The 16,526-nt window shown below is 37.3% G+C and overlaps 1 protein-coding gene across 1 annotated transcript in view; it reads right to left on the bottom strand.

The window, feature by feature from the left end:
• The window catches only part of Trhde (thyrotropin releasing hormone degrading enzyme), a 353,366-nt gene that overhangs the window by 38,856 nt on the left and 297,984 nt on the right, over positions 1 to 16,526 (bottom strand). Inside the window, exons 13-15 of the mRNA XM_035451580.1 lie at positions 4,128 to 4,275; positions 2,022 to 2,119; positions 539 to 646 (exon numbers count right to left, since the gene is read on the bottom strand). Coding sequence (XP_035307471.1) covers positions 539 to 646; positions 2,022 to 2,119; positions 4,128 to 4,275 — 354 coding nt within the window. The remainder of the gene's footprint in view (positions 1 to 538; positions 647 to 2,021; positions 2,120 to 4,127; positions 4,276 to 16,526) is intronic.

Genomic DNA, 16,526 nt, shown 5'->3' with positions numbered 1-16,526 from the left:
TATTTATTTTGTATTAAAATTATGCATCATAATATTCTAAAATAAGATACAAGTTAAGGTCACTGTCAAGGGGCACTCAAAGAGCAAAGGTATTGCTTATAACCTTTCTGTTCTTACTTTTTCATTTGAAGATTGGTTCGGCTACTTTGTTGATAATATATGATGGTGACTGTGAATAAATGCTTCAACCTTTATGAAAAACTTGTAGAGTTTAAATTGGATTTAATTGTTTTTCTTATAAAAATTTACCAGACTTAATACAAGTTGATACCTCACATATGTGAAGAATGATGGCCTAACGAGGAAAGTCAGCCTAAAATCTAACATCCCCAGGATGAGTGTGGTATAGCTTCCTGGCTGCTGTCTTGCACTAAGTGAAGCTGAGACAAAGATTTGCAGGTGTATTTTTCTTGTCTTGCTTTTCTCCATTGGATGAGAGGAATGTGTCCACCTAGATCTGAAACATCATTGAATGCTACCAGAAGTACAGTACGTGCATTAAATGCAACCAGGAAGTACAGGATGTGCTTTGACTTACCTGTTCCTGTTGCTAGAAATCCAGTCTGAAATAAGTGTCGACGCCTGCTGGTGACAGTGTTTGTTCCCGAAGCTGCATGCCAACATTATCACTTCTCTACGTAGTTCCCTATACATTGTTGGAAGGGGAAAACATTAAAAGAAATGTTACTCTCTGAAGAAAGAGTAATACATTTCGGGTGGTTGGACAGGTGATTAGATGGTTGCATACAGACAGATGATCAATATACACGGGAGAGAGAGCAATGGACAGAGGGCTATTTCAGATATGATGCTTAATATCTATCGTCAACTTGACCAGATTTAGAATTACCATGGAGACATATCTATGAATATATCTGCTGTTCCAGAGATACTTTTCTGAAAAAGCAAGACCCATTGTGAATATATTCACACATATTCATCATTCCATTAGCAGGGGTCTAGACCTTCATGAGGGAGAAGGAAGATGCCAGTAGACCTCATCTTTCTTTGTCTCTGGACTGTGGACACAATAGGTCATCTTGGTCTCCCACCACCATACACTGTGTGACATGGAATGTGTCTGGGTAAACCAATGATCAAATAAACCCTATTTTAACAGAGAACTGGTACATATGAACTCACAGAGACTGTTAAAATGTTTCTAAGACCTGCACAGGTTCAAATCAGACAAAATCCTAGAAATGAGAAGGGAAAGCAAACACAAAATTTACCTTACCCATAGAGCATTTACCATTGGTACCTATAAGGAAGGGGAAATTAATGTTCTCCAATCAAGTGTCACTGTATATAAACCATACTCCAGGATAGACTCCATGTCCAGGTTTAGCTGGCCATTACCAAACTGATTCCATGACTTTTGTTTTCTAATCTGGCTTTTTTATTATGTTTCATTTGGCATTTATTTTTCTGTCTTACTGGGTTTTGTTTGCTTGTTTTTCATTTTGTTTTGTTTTGGATTTTTAAGAGACACATGAGAAACAACTTGAAATTGGGTAGGTAAGCAAGTGGAGAGTGTCAGGGAGGTATTGGAGAGGAGAAAACACAATCAAAATGTGTTGTATGAAATAAACGTTGTTTTCTTTATCAAGTATTTTCTTATAGCACTGGGAAAAGTAAATAATATGGTAGATAAGTAAAAAAAATGCAGATATAGGTTTAGATACAGAAATCCTATATTGCCGAGAAAATAAAATGAACCAGGATGAATGGGAGTTATGCACACTAAGTCACTGGAGATGAACCTCTAGTCAAGGTCACAGGTTCTGATCCCAACATCACAACACAGTCAGATCTTGAATTAAAACACAGTCATGGACTGCTTTGTTCTCAAGATCAGGCAGCAACAACTTTGTTGCCCAGCTGTAGTCCTCCCAGGAAAGTGAAATGCAAAATGCAGAATGAGAGAAAGGCAGTCTCATGCTGCTAAAGGCAGAGTGCTACTAGAAGTGTGTTTTTGTACAGCTCTGGGGAAAGAGGAGAACAATAAAATAAAATAGTACTCGTGTTGGTAGGATGCTTGAACCAGAGATCCATTGAAGTTATTTTTTGGCCATCCAAGCTTGATATACGTTGTTGCAACTTGTTTTAAAATGTATTCCTACATGGAGAGTGAGAGAAAACAAGATAATATTAGTTTATTCCTTCCAAATTTGATTATTTAAAAATGAAATGTGGGTAAATCATAGGAATGTTCTCCTATACCTTTATTCAACTTACTATTTAAGACATAGAAAACAATATTCTTTTCTTCTAAACAAATAACTTGCAGTGCTAAATATTTTACATGACAAATTTTAATGAAGTAAAGGAAATGGGGACTATTCTGGCTGAGATTCATGCATACACATGTGTAACCATATGCAGCTACATGTTAAGAAAATCAGCATCCAATGTACTTTTTAAGATTTTACTTTTATTTAATGTATAGACGTGTGTGTGTGTGTGTGTGTGTGTGTGTGTGTGTGTGTGTGTGTGTATGCTACAGGTGTACAGGCACCTGTAGGGGCCAGAAAAGGGCAACTGATCTGTTGTAGATGGAGTTATCGTTGATTGTGAGCTACCTAGGTGCTGATAATTGAACTGGGGTCCTATGCAAGAGCAGCAAGCAGTTTCAGCCTCTGAGCCATGTTCTGTAACTGAAATATCTAATATTTGTGCATTTTGCATCAATGGAGGATATTCAATGAAAAATTATTATAGTGGCCCAGCCAACAGGCTAGTATTGTGGAAGAGAAGATGTACATAACACTTACATACTGTGATATAGTATCACAAATTCAAAAATCTATTCAACTAACAATGCATTTAAAATCAATGCCACTGTAAGAAATGCTCTCCCACACTTCAGTGTAATCTTAGATTTTTGTCTAAGGAATGAAAGTACTAAAATTACAGCAAAAATGGCTTAACTTTTACTGTAGGAGGAATCTAACATGATATACTATTCAAAAGTATAAACATACACAAGAATGTATTTTGCCTTTTTAGGAGTTTCATAGTTCAGCATCTCTTTGTCAGGGAGAAAGGGAAATATAAGACTTTCTCTAGCAGACAAACATTATTCCCTAACTCAAATGACACATTTCTTTGCTTGTCTGTTGCTAAGGGCTTATGCAAAACTAACAACAATGAACAGGCAAGCCATGATTATTCTCATTTTAAAAAGTAAATTGACAGTCACTTTCATGAAGCCTTGGGGTATGATAAAGGAGGTAACTCTGATGAACATCAGACAACCTAGATGGCTCTAATAATGTATCAAATCACTGACAACCTATCCTTGATTAATTTGGATTATGTATGTTAATTTGCAGAGTCACTGTGTTATAAGGCATAGAATAGTTTCATAAAACACAGTACAGATTCTTGAAATAGCTAAAGAAAACTGTATAGTGCACTAAAGTAACCACGATAAGAAATCGAGGAATCAAAAGTTCATTAGCCCTACTTAATCCTGATATTATTCAAAATGATCATTGAATCCGATTAGGTGCTGTTGGTAGTACAATTTTTGTTTTCCTGGGATTTGAGCTTAAAAAAATCTGGTCAGGTACCATTTTGGAATGTGTGTCATGCCTCTTTGTCTGCCTGGATTATCTGTTGTTTGCTGCCCTGTGTCCCCTTGGACCCAATTATGAATGGGCTTTGGCCTCAATGTTGATCTTATCCTTGTTAATTAAGGAGGTGCATTGGATTCACCATGCCCTTTTGGATAAAAATAATGACTAAGAATCTTTCCTGAAACTGTCTATATTCTGTTAAGTTTTCTGGGATCCCACTACTCAGGTTAAGTCCTTTGTGAACACAGAGACCTTTAACTCTCAGGAACTAAGTTTGAACTTATGGATTTGCCAGGTACGTTCTTCCATAAATTCTCAAGCACTTAAGCTTAATTGACACTTTTAGGCCAGAATAAAAGGTAGCTTGTGTTTAATTCCCTTTTTTCAAATAACTGCCGTAAGTATTGAATAGAAAATCAGGGCAAAAATAACAGCCTACACTAGCAGGAGGAAATGAAATAATTCAGACTCAGTTGTACAGAGTGCACAATGAGAAAACAGTTTATCTTCTAAAAATTAGAAAGAAGAAATTATATATATTTTTACATTGAAGACATTGTAGTTCTCCATACGGTCCAGTAACTTATCCAGAGGATAAAGAGCTCGGCTGGCAGCATGCCAAGGAAGAAAATCCTTCTCCTCAGACAGGTATCTGATAATCTCCAGGGGAATATTCTGAGGCAAAAAGCCTGCCCTGCACAGTCAAAAGGAAGTTAATGTTAATTAGATGCAGTAAAGAGCCACAATGATACAAAAATGAAGATTTTACTCATGCAAATAAAAGACAGAAGGCAAGACTCATCACAGTCTGAAGAATGGACACCCAGTGATACGAAAATAAAATTACTCACTTTTAAAAAAACATTGCTTGTTAAGATGCCAGAGTCACTTAATGCATACAGAGGCAGAGAGTTAGGATTTTGAAAGAATATGGAATGTGTTATTGTAAAAGAGAGAACCACGGAATTTGAAGTGAGCCAATAGGTATTCCTTTGACAGAAACTCCAGGGATAACAGGTAATTGAAAGTAATTGAACACTATCTTGTGGTTTTTTGTAGTTCTATGTAATGACTTTTAGCTCACATTGCTATATAAAGGATAGCTAAATTAAAGTACCAATTTATTGTTTAAATGTGCATGCCATATAACAATATAAACATTTTTAATTGTATATGTTGTGTATATGTATGTCTTAGTTAGGGTTTCTATTGCTGCAATGAAACACCATGACGAAAATGCCAAGTGAGGAGGAAAGAATTATTTGGATTACACTTCAGCATTGCTGTTCATCACGCAAGGAAGTCAGGACAGGAATTCAAACAGGGCAGGATCCTGGAGGCAGGAGCTGATGCAGAGGCCATGGAAGGATGTGCTTACTGGCTTGCTTTCCATGGTTTGCTCAGACCACTCATTATAGAACACAGTACCAACGACCCAGGGAATAACACCACCCAACATGGACTGCGCCCTCACCCATTAGTCACTAATTGAGAAAATGCCTTGGATCTCATGGAGGCATTTCTTCAGCTGAGATTCCTTCCTCTGATGTCTCTAGCTTGTGTCTAGTTGACACACAAAAGCAGCCAGTACAGTGTGTTTGTACATATTGGAGTGTGGTATGTTATTGTAGATGTGTGTGTGCCACTGTGTACATGTGGAGGTCAGGGGACATCTTTGGCCTTCAGTCCTTCATCTTCTATCTTGCTTGAAACCAGGGCTCTCTTGTTCACTTCTGCCAATGCCATGCCATTTGGCTCATGAGTTTGCAGCAAGCCTGCCTTGGTCTCCTTTCCTCACAGATGTATACTTTGTGATAATAGACATGTGATGCAGCATCAAGCTTTTTGGATGAAAAGGGGGATGCAGGGACTACTGAACTCAGATCTGCAAAATTACATTGCAAACTTTACCCATTGAGCCATTGAGCCAATCCGAATACAAAATTATTTAGTACATAGTGAAATGACGCTTTAAGAAGGTGTCTGAATACCTTTCCTCTATAATTTAAGGGGGTTCTATGGAAAAGGGGAAGCAGGAGGACATGTATATCTTGAATCCCCTGTGGATGCAAATGTGAAACTGAAGTTCTGTGCCTAATAGTATGAAGATGACCTTGGCCTTGATGTCTCAACTATACTAACAGCATCATTTTACTAGACTCTTTTTCTTTTACCTTAATTATTGCTGTGGTCTCAATACTGACGTCTTCTTAAGTTCTTATGTTAGGAACTAATATTTAGTGTGATGGTCTCAGAGATGGGGGATATTTAGGTAAATTATGAGAGTGTAACTGTCATGGATGACTTGAATGAACTATAGAAGAAGCTCAGTTAAGCTTGCTTGCTTCTAACATTGTTGGCCACTAAGACAACAATTGCATACATACAGACATTTAGTACAAAAATAAAATAAAATGAATCCAAGAGCAACCAAATCCTATTCACCCTCTTATTTAAACTCCACAATATTCTTTAAATTTTTTATTATTGCTATTTTTGTTATTTGTGTGTGTGTGTGTGTGTGTGTGTGTGTGTGTGTGTGTGTGTGTGTGTGTGTGTGTCATGTATGTATTTTGCCTCCACATGTGTCTGCACCACATATGTGCTTTGTGTCAACAGAGCCCAGAACAGGACATGGGATGCCCTAGAACTGGAATTGCATACAGATGACTGTTAGTTGCCATTTGAATGCTGGGAATTAAACATAGATCCTATGGAAGAACAGCCAGTGCTATTAACCATTGAACCAGCTTTGTAGCCCCTCAGTGTTTTGTTTTGTTTTTAGTATTTGCTTGGGTTTTTTTTTTTGGTACTTTTGTGAAAACTATTTTTATTTTGCACAATAGAAGGTGGTCAGAATGGAAACAATTTTTTTGTGTGTATTTTCAAGACAGGATTTCTCTGTTGCTTTGAAGACTGTCCTGGAACTAGCTCTTGTAGACCAGGCTGGTCTCAAACTCACAGAGATCTGCTTGCCTCTGCTTCCTGAGTGCTGGGACTAAAGGCATGTGCCACCACCACCCGGCTCAAGTTTGTTATTTTTATTTATACATTTTTCATAATATTTAATACTTAGTGTGACATACCAAAATTAGACTATAGGTGAGTATTGTCTGGCTGCTGTGTTTATACTAATGGCAATAAAAACCAGTCCTGAATGTTGCACTTCAACTTTTCTCAAAAGGAAATAAAACACTATGTGTCAGTCTAAGGATTTTGATCTAGCTATGATACAGGATCAATCATAGCAAATGTAACTAACCCCAATTTCTTACTTTTTTTCTATCAGAAATGATGGTTTAGACTTAAATGACACTGTTCACATTTTGTATTTCCTTGTATAAGCAACTCCAAATTAGCTAGAATGGTGTAAATAAGCAACTTTACCATTTAACTTGAATTCTCTTTCAATAACAGTTAAATTTTGCTTTCATGCCTCTGTTGCAGTTAAAGGAGGATATCATTTTAATAGCATTATGTGATTTACACTAAATATCATTTCAAGGGGAATTTCCACTCTTGCTGTTGGCTAGAGTACTACAGGGGTCTCCCCAGACTCTGTAGGATGTTGCCATTGCCCTGGTTTCCTTAACTTGGAGGTAAGAACCTTTGGTGAAGGCAACATACAATTTCTGGCACAAGACATGAAGTATTCAATCTGGAACTGACCAAGGACTGGCTCTCACAGTATTAAAATGGGCTATACATAAGAGTTTCCAATGGAGAGGGGTAGTCAGTAGTTCTACCCAGCTAAAAATTCTGTGAACCACACTAATGACTGAGCTGGAAAAAAAAAATCCACAATGGTGCAATATAGGTACTTTTCGCTTGGGTAGTAACCAATGGTTGTCTAATTGGATTGACATACCAGGAGGAGGAAACTCATGACTGGTACTGTGAAACTGAGCCAACTACCTGAAGCTGGAGATGTCACAGACCTGGCAGGTCTTATGAGCATTGGAATTCCTATAAAAATGATGACAAATGACATTATAGAACTAGACATGCAAGGGACAGAAGGCTTATATTTGATTGTACTAATAATACTCTCTAAAAACTTTTCGGTCTATAACAAAGTTAAACTAAGAAACAGCATTTTTTGGCACTGTTACTTTAATTCTAATGAAGGTATTGACAATTTAAACTGCTTAAACAATTATAAGTTTGTAAACTTAAAAAGTTTACAAAGAAAGTTCACATATTTCGTTCTTCAACTGCTAGCATATGCAAGTCTAAGGGGTAAGCCTCATATCTAGCTATTTAAAGACATCTAACATTCTGCAACAGAAGAGGAAAAGTGAGGCTAGGCTGGTAAAAGTCCCACATGATACATGATAAGGCAAAGAAAGTAATCGGTACATACAGAAATAGAGCAAGGTCTGTTTTGAGGTTTTATGGAAGAAATTGCTACCATGCAGCAAAGCCCAGGCTTTCTGTTTCTTCCTTAGACAGAACACAAACCTCATCCCTGATGGTTAGGCATAGCCATGTGAGAAAGATCTAATAATAGAATATGAATGTTGAGTTACTGCCAGAGTTAATGTGATTTTATATATATCAAATAATCCACCTGGAACTGTGGAGAATTGCATGGCAAATCCACTAGCCTATTCCAGACCTATTATGCCAGTAGAAAATAACTACCATTTTATTCAATCCACAAACATGCCTAGATCTATTTTTTAAGGCAGTTAACCTTCTCTAATGCAGTTCCAAAGAGAATACGAAACAGATTATACTCAAATTACCCTCATTCTGCCTTACTACCAACATATGTAAGTAATTACCTACTACATAATTCAATATACTTGCATTTAAGTCTACTACATCATTACAAAATGACAGATAGTAGAAGATAATGTTGGTTACCTAGCTGAGATGTGTTTGTGTAATTGGCTGGTAATGATGTTGGTGATTACTACCACTGATAATAAAATCAATATAGGAAGACTGTAGATTGCAGTGAATGGAGCACCACATTAGCCTCAAGTATTCAACACAGTAGGGGACACACAAGGGTCCTGGTGTTGAAATGCACGTTCTTAAATTCACATCACTAGGGGCAAGTATTGCTAACAACATGGAAGAGCAGCACGTTTTCAGAATATTTCACATGTAATTGCATTTACTCATGTTTTAGGAAAATGTCATGTCTGGTAGCTAGCCACTCCACTATGGTGGTGAGGATGGACATGAGCAATCAAAGACAAGGCAATGAGGACCATTAGTGTCAAAGCTTGTCCACAGGCATCATAAAACTGTTTCTCCCAGGGGAAGGGGTCAAGATCCCCTGAGCAAATTGAGAGCACAGGAAGAGGGGGAGGGAGCTACGAGAATAAGAAGGGAAGAAGAGGAAGGATGCAGAGGTCATGAGGGAGCAGAAAGGTTGAGTCAGGGGAAGAATAGAAGAAAGGATATATGATAGGTAGGGTTTTAGTTAGGTGAGTGGTAGGAGAGGATGGGAGGGAGAAGGGAACTGGGATTGTCAGGTAATTTCTTGTTTCTAATTTAAATAAAAAATCTGAAAAAAGCAAACAATGGATGAATGAAAAAAGCGTTTATGAAACAAAAAAATTGCTTCTCCCACCTTCTCTGGACCCCCACACCCTTCCCTGCTTTCCCTCCTCCTTTTGCAATTTGCTAGAGCTTGCAATGAAATATATCTTTAGGCATACAAGACAGCAGTTTTTATAAGAAGGAGATTAAAACCAGACTATATTAGCTGATGTTAAAATTCTCTGATCTTAACTAGTTATTTTCACCTAGGATCCAGAACTGCATTTACAAAACTATTCTGGGGCCCAGTGAATGTTAACCTTTTGATATTCAGTGATGGGTAACTTTCATGCAAATAACTTATTTTTCAATATGGGTTTCCTATAAAAATAATTGACTCATCCATGCTTCAAATCTAGGGGTTGGAATGCAATATCCTCAGACTATTCTGACAACACAAACAAAGATTCCCCCAACACATACTTATTGCTTAGTTGAAAATCATTTAAATCCAGAAATAACTAACTACATATTTCATAATATATGAAAAAGACAAAGGACACTGTTCATGTCCTTTAGGCACAGAATTTTAAAGCATGGCTGGAATGCTTAATTGGAAGGATTTACTGGGCTTTATTTGCTATTCTTTATTATTCATTATTAAATGACTTTTATATGCTCTTTGTAGGAAGATGCTATATCTCATATAGAATCCCCAGTAGCACTTGGAGCATGGAATAAATGAGAGAAATCATGGGGAAGTATCTCATTCAGCCAATTGTGCAGCTTTGGAGGAAAGAGTTCTAGTCTATGCTTTGCTGAACTGTTGTCTTCAGAGATGAAAAAAGAATTAACTTATTTGTAGCTCCATTGAATTCAGAATATGAAAGTGACACAGAAAATAATTCTTTCAGTTCTCCTAGTCCTCCTCCCATTGTTACCCTTCAAAATAGCTAATCCCAAGACTCACTTAGAAACATCTTTTCTGGCCTTCCCTGGAATACAGACAAACTTCTATTATAACTATTATAAATAGTTAGAAAAAATATGTCACTTTTTATCAACATATGTTTTCCATTCACTGAGCTAAGGTCCTTAAGAAAGGAAAGTATGTTTTACCTATCTTTTTAGCACATAGATTATTGCAAAAACTGGCACTAAATAGGCACTCGATAAATATTCCTTAAATTATGCCAATAGCATTGTGTCATTTAAAAAAAGAGCATGTGCCAAGTTCTCTAAAACTTACACATTATCATAATTGCTTAAAAGTCAGCATTTTGAAAGGTTAAAAAGTTGCAGTAAAATGTGAATGTTGTAGTAGAGTGATACATATTACTGACACATATAGATGGTAAGCTCATTGATACCTGGTCAATAGCTTTGAATGCACTAGTCTATAGCAGAACAAATTTTCACAAGCAATGAGAGGACATGGTCACTAAGTGAACGCCTCTGCTATTGCTGATTAGCAAACTTCTCTCCTGAAAGCAAGGGTGTTATATCAGAAACTTAAATGCTTTGATGAAGCATGGGGAAGGCTCTTCCTCCTGGTCAGCAACTCAACAAAGGTACCCTGCAATGTTCCACTGCTTTCTTCTTTAGTAAATATTTAATGATTTAAAACAAAGCATTTAGACCTATGTTGGCAACACACACCCTCTCAATTCTACCATAGCAACCAGACTTATATCTTTACAAAGACTTATTTATTCCCAGACATTTTTTCATAAGAGATCAGCCATCATCTTAGGACAGTAGGTCCTATGGATATCAAATATTGTTAGAAACAGAGCCATTAATTGGAAAGGTTAATAGGTATGAAGTATTGGCCTCAGAAAAAGAAAAAAATTATCTGTTTTATAGACAAACTAATTTGTAGAATACTATTTTTAAAAGTTTTGCTGCTACACATTGATAATCTATTGTTTACCAGATATGATAGCATGGGAAAATTGCCAAGTTTAATAGTCTTAAGAATAATGAAGCTAAGGTTCAAGTTCACAACAATTATGCACCCTTATCATATAAAGTGGTAATTTACAAGAAATAATCATTGTGCCCATCTTACCTGCATGAACATATTAGTTGGAAATCAAAGCCAGGGTTGCTAATAAAAGCATTGTCAGGTTCCTCCACATGAAACTACCTTTCAAAATTCCACTTTTAATTAAATTTAAATCCTTCCTCCCCCTTCACTCCTTCCATATGAATTAGAACAAAAATACAGAGTATAATATAAGCTGTTGTGGAAGGCAAAGTAAAGCAGGCTTGCGTTAGGAGCTTCAGCCCAAACTGTCCCAACTTGTACATGTATTTGAATGCTTGGTGGCACTGTTTGGGAGGTTGTGTAATCCTTCCATTGTGGGACCTGAGTGGGAGGAGTGGGGGCACTGGTGAACCTATGAATGTTCTTCATGCTTCTGGTTGCAGCCTGTGTTTTCTGTCTCCTGGTCTGAGCCATGTGAACAGGCAATCACAAGTTCCTGTCCCATCATTTTAGATGCTTCCACTGCCACCATGAATTCCCTATGATGCTGGAGAGAGGACCTCCAGCAAGTGAATGTGAATCCTTCTCCCTTAGGTCACTTATAATGGGACACTTATATTCTGCCACAGAGACAAGAATAACAGACGCAAAGGGACACTAATTTTTATCACTGAAAGTGTATAAAGATGTGAGGATTCATAATGGGAACGAGATGCTACAGCTCAAGGTTCCTTTCCATTGTCCTGCCTTCCATTTATGATCATAAACAGGGGAAAGGAGTTAATTTCTTCTCCCCTTGTCTTATTAGCATTGTAAGGTAATTGATGGGGGAAGTGCTTCTGTGTATGAATTTGTCTTACTGGATGATAAATAAAGTTTTGTTTGGCCAATGAGGCAGCAAGTTAGACAGGACTAGGAGTCAAAGAGGATTCTGGGAAATGTAGTAAAGAAGTGGTGATCCAGGCAGGAAGTGACATAGCAAGGAGACTCATATTTAAGCAAGGAGAAACAGGACGTGTCCCTTTTTCCCCTCTGCTTCTCCTCCAGCAGCTCCATGTGATCCACCAGCAAGGGAGGGCGCCAATGGAAGGCGTCCGATAAGATAAGTCTTATAAAATATATAGATTTATGATAATTAAGACTGAGCTAGCAGATGAGAAATCCTAGTCATTGGCCAGGCAGCATTTGTACCTAATATAAGTCTGTGTATTATTTTGTTCATCCACGTGGCAGGCAGAAGTCCAGCGGCTGGCAGAGACTGCCCACATGGCGGTAGGGCTCAGGCGGCTTTGGCGGAAAGATGTATCTTAACAGGAAATAATGTTTAAAATGAAATATCTCTCAAATTGAAGGTTCACCAAATGAGAAAATTGTTTGAAATATGATGTTTATGGTCAGCAGAAGTTGAATTGACAATACAGAAAAGTAGAGGAGATTGCCCTTTCTCAAATGACCATCAAAATTATACCATCTCACTCAATCCACTCCCCATTCTGTGCCTTTATCTAGAAGTGCTTTCTTACCCTACTAGGAAAACTATATCCATGTCTGCAATTAATATTGGAAGTGTTCGGCTTGTTGGATAGATTGTCTTCATTTGGCCTCTGCAAGCACCTTCTGCTTAGCCTGATGACCAGAGTAGACCATTTGGCCTCTGCAAGCACCTTCTGCTTAGCCTGATGAACAGAGTAGACAGGAAAGGATGAAGCAGAACAGCTGAGATCTACTGCATGTCTGGTAATACTATCCTATAGAGCAGCTCAGACAGGGTAGAATCCATCCTTCTCAAACGTGTGTCTACTCTTCCAGCAGTCTTCTGCTATGGCTCAGTGGAGTTTGGTATGAAATGGGATGTCTAGGATGTGTCTCCGGCACATTAGGCCCATCAGGATGCACAGTGTTGTGTGGGTGTCTACACTTTCATTGCATAGCAGGATCTGGGATGTTTCTCATGTATGATGAAAGGCACTGTGAGTTGTTGAGCTGAGGGATGGCAAACTCTGATCTATGCTTCAAAATCCTGCCTCTAGTGACTGTGGAGGACAAACTGAAATGTGTCCTGTGATCTTTCCAGATAAGAAAGAAGCCAATTATGATTTCCTACTTGATCCTCTCACTCTATGATGACTTGGAAACTATATTTACTAAGTGAAATGAATGATTTGAAGACAGAACCACTATTTTTTGAGATTTACTAACTAAGCAAAAAGTTTGCCGTTGAATGTATGAGAAACAAAAATTCCTCAATCTTTTCTATGCACAATTTATTTTTAAAAACAGCTCTGATGACAGGGGGAAGACCAATCATACATCCTTTAGTCAACAAGTGGGTATATTTTAAAATAAAATGTCATTTATATCCAGAAGCTGTACTTTATACCTGGGTTAATTAATAGAATTAATAGCAAATTTAAATGCAGAAAATAAATTGATTGACTCCATAAAATTATCAAGACACTTTGTAATTTCCAGGGAAAATAGAATTCCTACAGCTATATTTTAACTTTGCTTATTCAGCTGTGAAGTTTTCTAATGATCTAAGGAGACACTTGGGAGTAGAGGAATAATAATAATAAAAAACAGCAAGATTTTGCAGAGGCTTGCTTTACTTCCACAAGGATATCAAATCATTTACCAAAAGGCCCATAAATCAGGGAGTCTGCTTACTTCCTCTATAACTGCTTTGAGAAAAATGAGTGAATAACAGGAAACTATAAAAGAGAGAAAAACCATTCCTCAAACCAAATACCTTCAAAGTAACCACATGTATCCATTTCAGTCTAAAATATTTCAGAAGTTAGGCTTTTCAGATATATTAGAGAGAGAGGGAGAGAGAGAGAGAGAGAGAGAGAGAGAGAGAGAGAGAGAGAGAGAGAGATTATATATTTGACTTCTATATTTTTCCTGCCATCAAAATTCTTCAGAAGGCCCCCAGGATTTGTTCTAATACTATTCTGTTGGGAACATAAATTTAATTCACTACTATGGAGTACTTGTGATTAAATGCATCTTTCAGATCCTGAGTAACAAGACTATGAATGTCGTGTGTGCAGTGCTTTGCATGTTCTGAATACACAGGTTACCTAAATTTGTATTATCAAGGTAGATACTAATGTATACTCAGTAAATCTGTAAGTATATGTTTTCAATATTTGTCAAAGAGCAACTTGTCCCAAACTTGGAAAAACTAACCACACACACACACACACACACACACACACACACACACCAATCACTGCTGACCAACACGGATACACCATTCTGTGTGTCCAGTTAGCTACTAGTTTTGCATATGTTTACTTAATCGAAACCTAAAATATTTTAACTAAATTACCTTATGCCCCAGGATCATATTTTAAAGAGGCTTGGATCCTGGAGAGAGGATCCAACTGAAAATTGCCCACCTCACATAAAAAAAAAAAAAAAAACTCAGAAGAAAATCTCAAAACAGTTATCAGCATAGATGTATTTGAGCTTTTACTTCTAGAATCATCTGAAAGAAAAAGAAAAGAAATGGGAGAACATTTTGTACTGTGAAGAGATGCACATATGTGGACAGCTTTAAGAATGGAGACCCAGAGCTGGAATTAAGCAGCCACATGTTCAACATCAGTATTCTTGATTTGTTACTTACATCCAGTTACTAAACCCATGTACAGAGCCCAGCACATCCATTTTCCCTGTAGGGACAAAGCACCAAATGATAGTGCAATTGCCAAGGGAAAACTATTACGCTATTCTGAATTATTTCCTCCATAAATCCCAGTCCAGTCAAACAGTCTCTGTCACAAAAACTACAGGGTTGCTGTAGAGTGGTTGGAATCCTACACACAAATGTCCCATAAATCCCTGAGCATCACAACACTCTAAAGTCATTCTGAATCATGTGTTTAAATCAGGAGTTAGAAGTGAGGCTGACAATGTGTTGGTCACCAACAAGGAAACAACAGGAAAGAGATTTAATTGGTTATCAGTAAGTGAAACAGTCTGAAATATTCCATCATGTCTTGTGTACATTGCATGCCACATGAGAAAGTTATTTTTATTTTTGGTTTTGAACATTTTATCCTATTACATGGATGAAAAATAAAGCAGTTTTTTATTTAATACCAATTAATGGCCTATCATCCTCACTTTTCTTAAACTAGATAGCTGCCATTAGACATAGTAAAGTATTTCAAAGGAATATTTTCAAGCAATACAATATGACAAAAATGGACAGGAGGGGATCCACCTCTGGTGTGTGCCATGCATTTTTCTCCTTCTGTAATCTTAGTAAAATATTCTGTACTTGCAAAGAAATGAAATAGCTAATCTAACTCTTTATGACTTGAAGTGATATTTTCCCACATCTCAGAATATTATGCTCCATTCCAAATTAGAGGTAAGAGCTATTCAGAGCCATTACAGAGGAAATGAAAAGATTATCTATATGTATACAGTTTTATTACCAGTGAGATAGAAAAAGGACTTCAAATATATAATTCATTACATAGGAAAAGATATGTCTACGGACAAAATGCATGTGCCCACTTGTAACCACCATTAAATAAGCAGGCATGGCAGTTATGTTTTGGGTACTTTATCCTTACCACAGTAACAATCAATGACCTGAAGAAATAAAGGACAAAACCAAGCACATTGATAGAGCCACAATTATCAAAGGGTAAATGGTAAGTGGCATCAAAATGATGATGCCAATTATGTAAGAAGGGATATAAACATAGAGATGGAGACGGCCCTGAGAAGTTTCAGTTCATAGAACTAAAATACACCGAAATTCTGAGCCTAGAAATAGGAGACCTTAACATTTCCTTTATTTTCTTTAATGTTGGAAATGTTCACATAAAACTTAGGAAACATAATGATGATGATGTCCTAACCGCTTAGTGATGATTAACAATTAGAGGACATTAACAGTATAGATTTACTGTGTTCCAAAAGTGACACTCATTAATTTTAATAACAGCTCAATAATAGTTGAGCCTATTTTACTGCCTGAAAATTTAGCCCTCATTACCACTTATAAGAAGCAATTCTCCTCAACTGAAGAATGGATACAGAAAATGTTGTACATTTATGCAATGGAGTACTACTCAGCAGAAAAAAGCAATGGAATCTTGAAATTCACAGGAAAATGGATGGAACTAGAAGAAACCATCCTGAGTGAGGTAACCCAGTCACAAAAAGACAAACATGGTATGTACTCACTCATACATGAATTTTAGACATAGAGCAAAGGATTACCAGCCTACAATCCTCTTCACCAAAGAAATTAGGAAACAAGAAGGACTCTAAGGGAAAACTGCATGGACCCAAGGAATGGGAAGGGGCAGGAACTCCTGAGCTAATTGGGAGCATGAGGGTAGGGGAGAAGGAGCTGCCAGAATGAGAGCAGGAGAAGAAGAGTGGAGAGGAGGAAATGGAGGAGCAGAAATGTTGAGTTGGGGGAAGAATAG

Source organism: Cricetulus griseus (assembly GCF_003668045.3).
Source record: "Cricetulus griseus strain 17A/GY chromosome 1 unlocalized genomic scaffold, alternate assembly CriGri-PICRH-1.0 chr1_0, whole genome shotgun sequence".
NCBI lineage: Eukaryota > Metazoa > Chordata > Mammalia > Rodentia > Cricetidae > Cricetulus > Cricetulus griseus.
The sequence above is the reverse complement of the archived record's forward strand: the minus strand, read 5'-3'. Positions and strand labels throughout refer to the sequence as shown.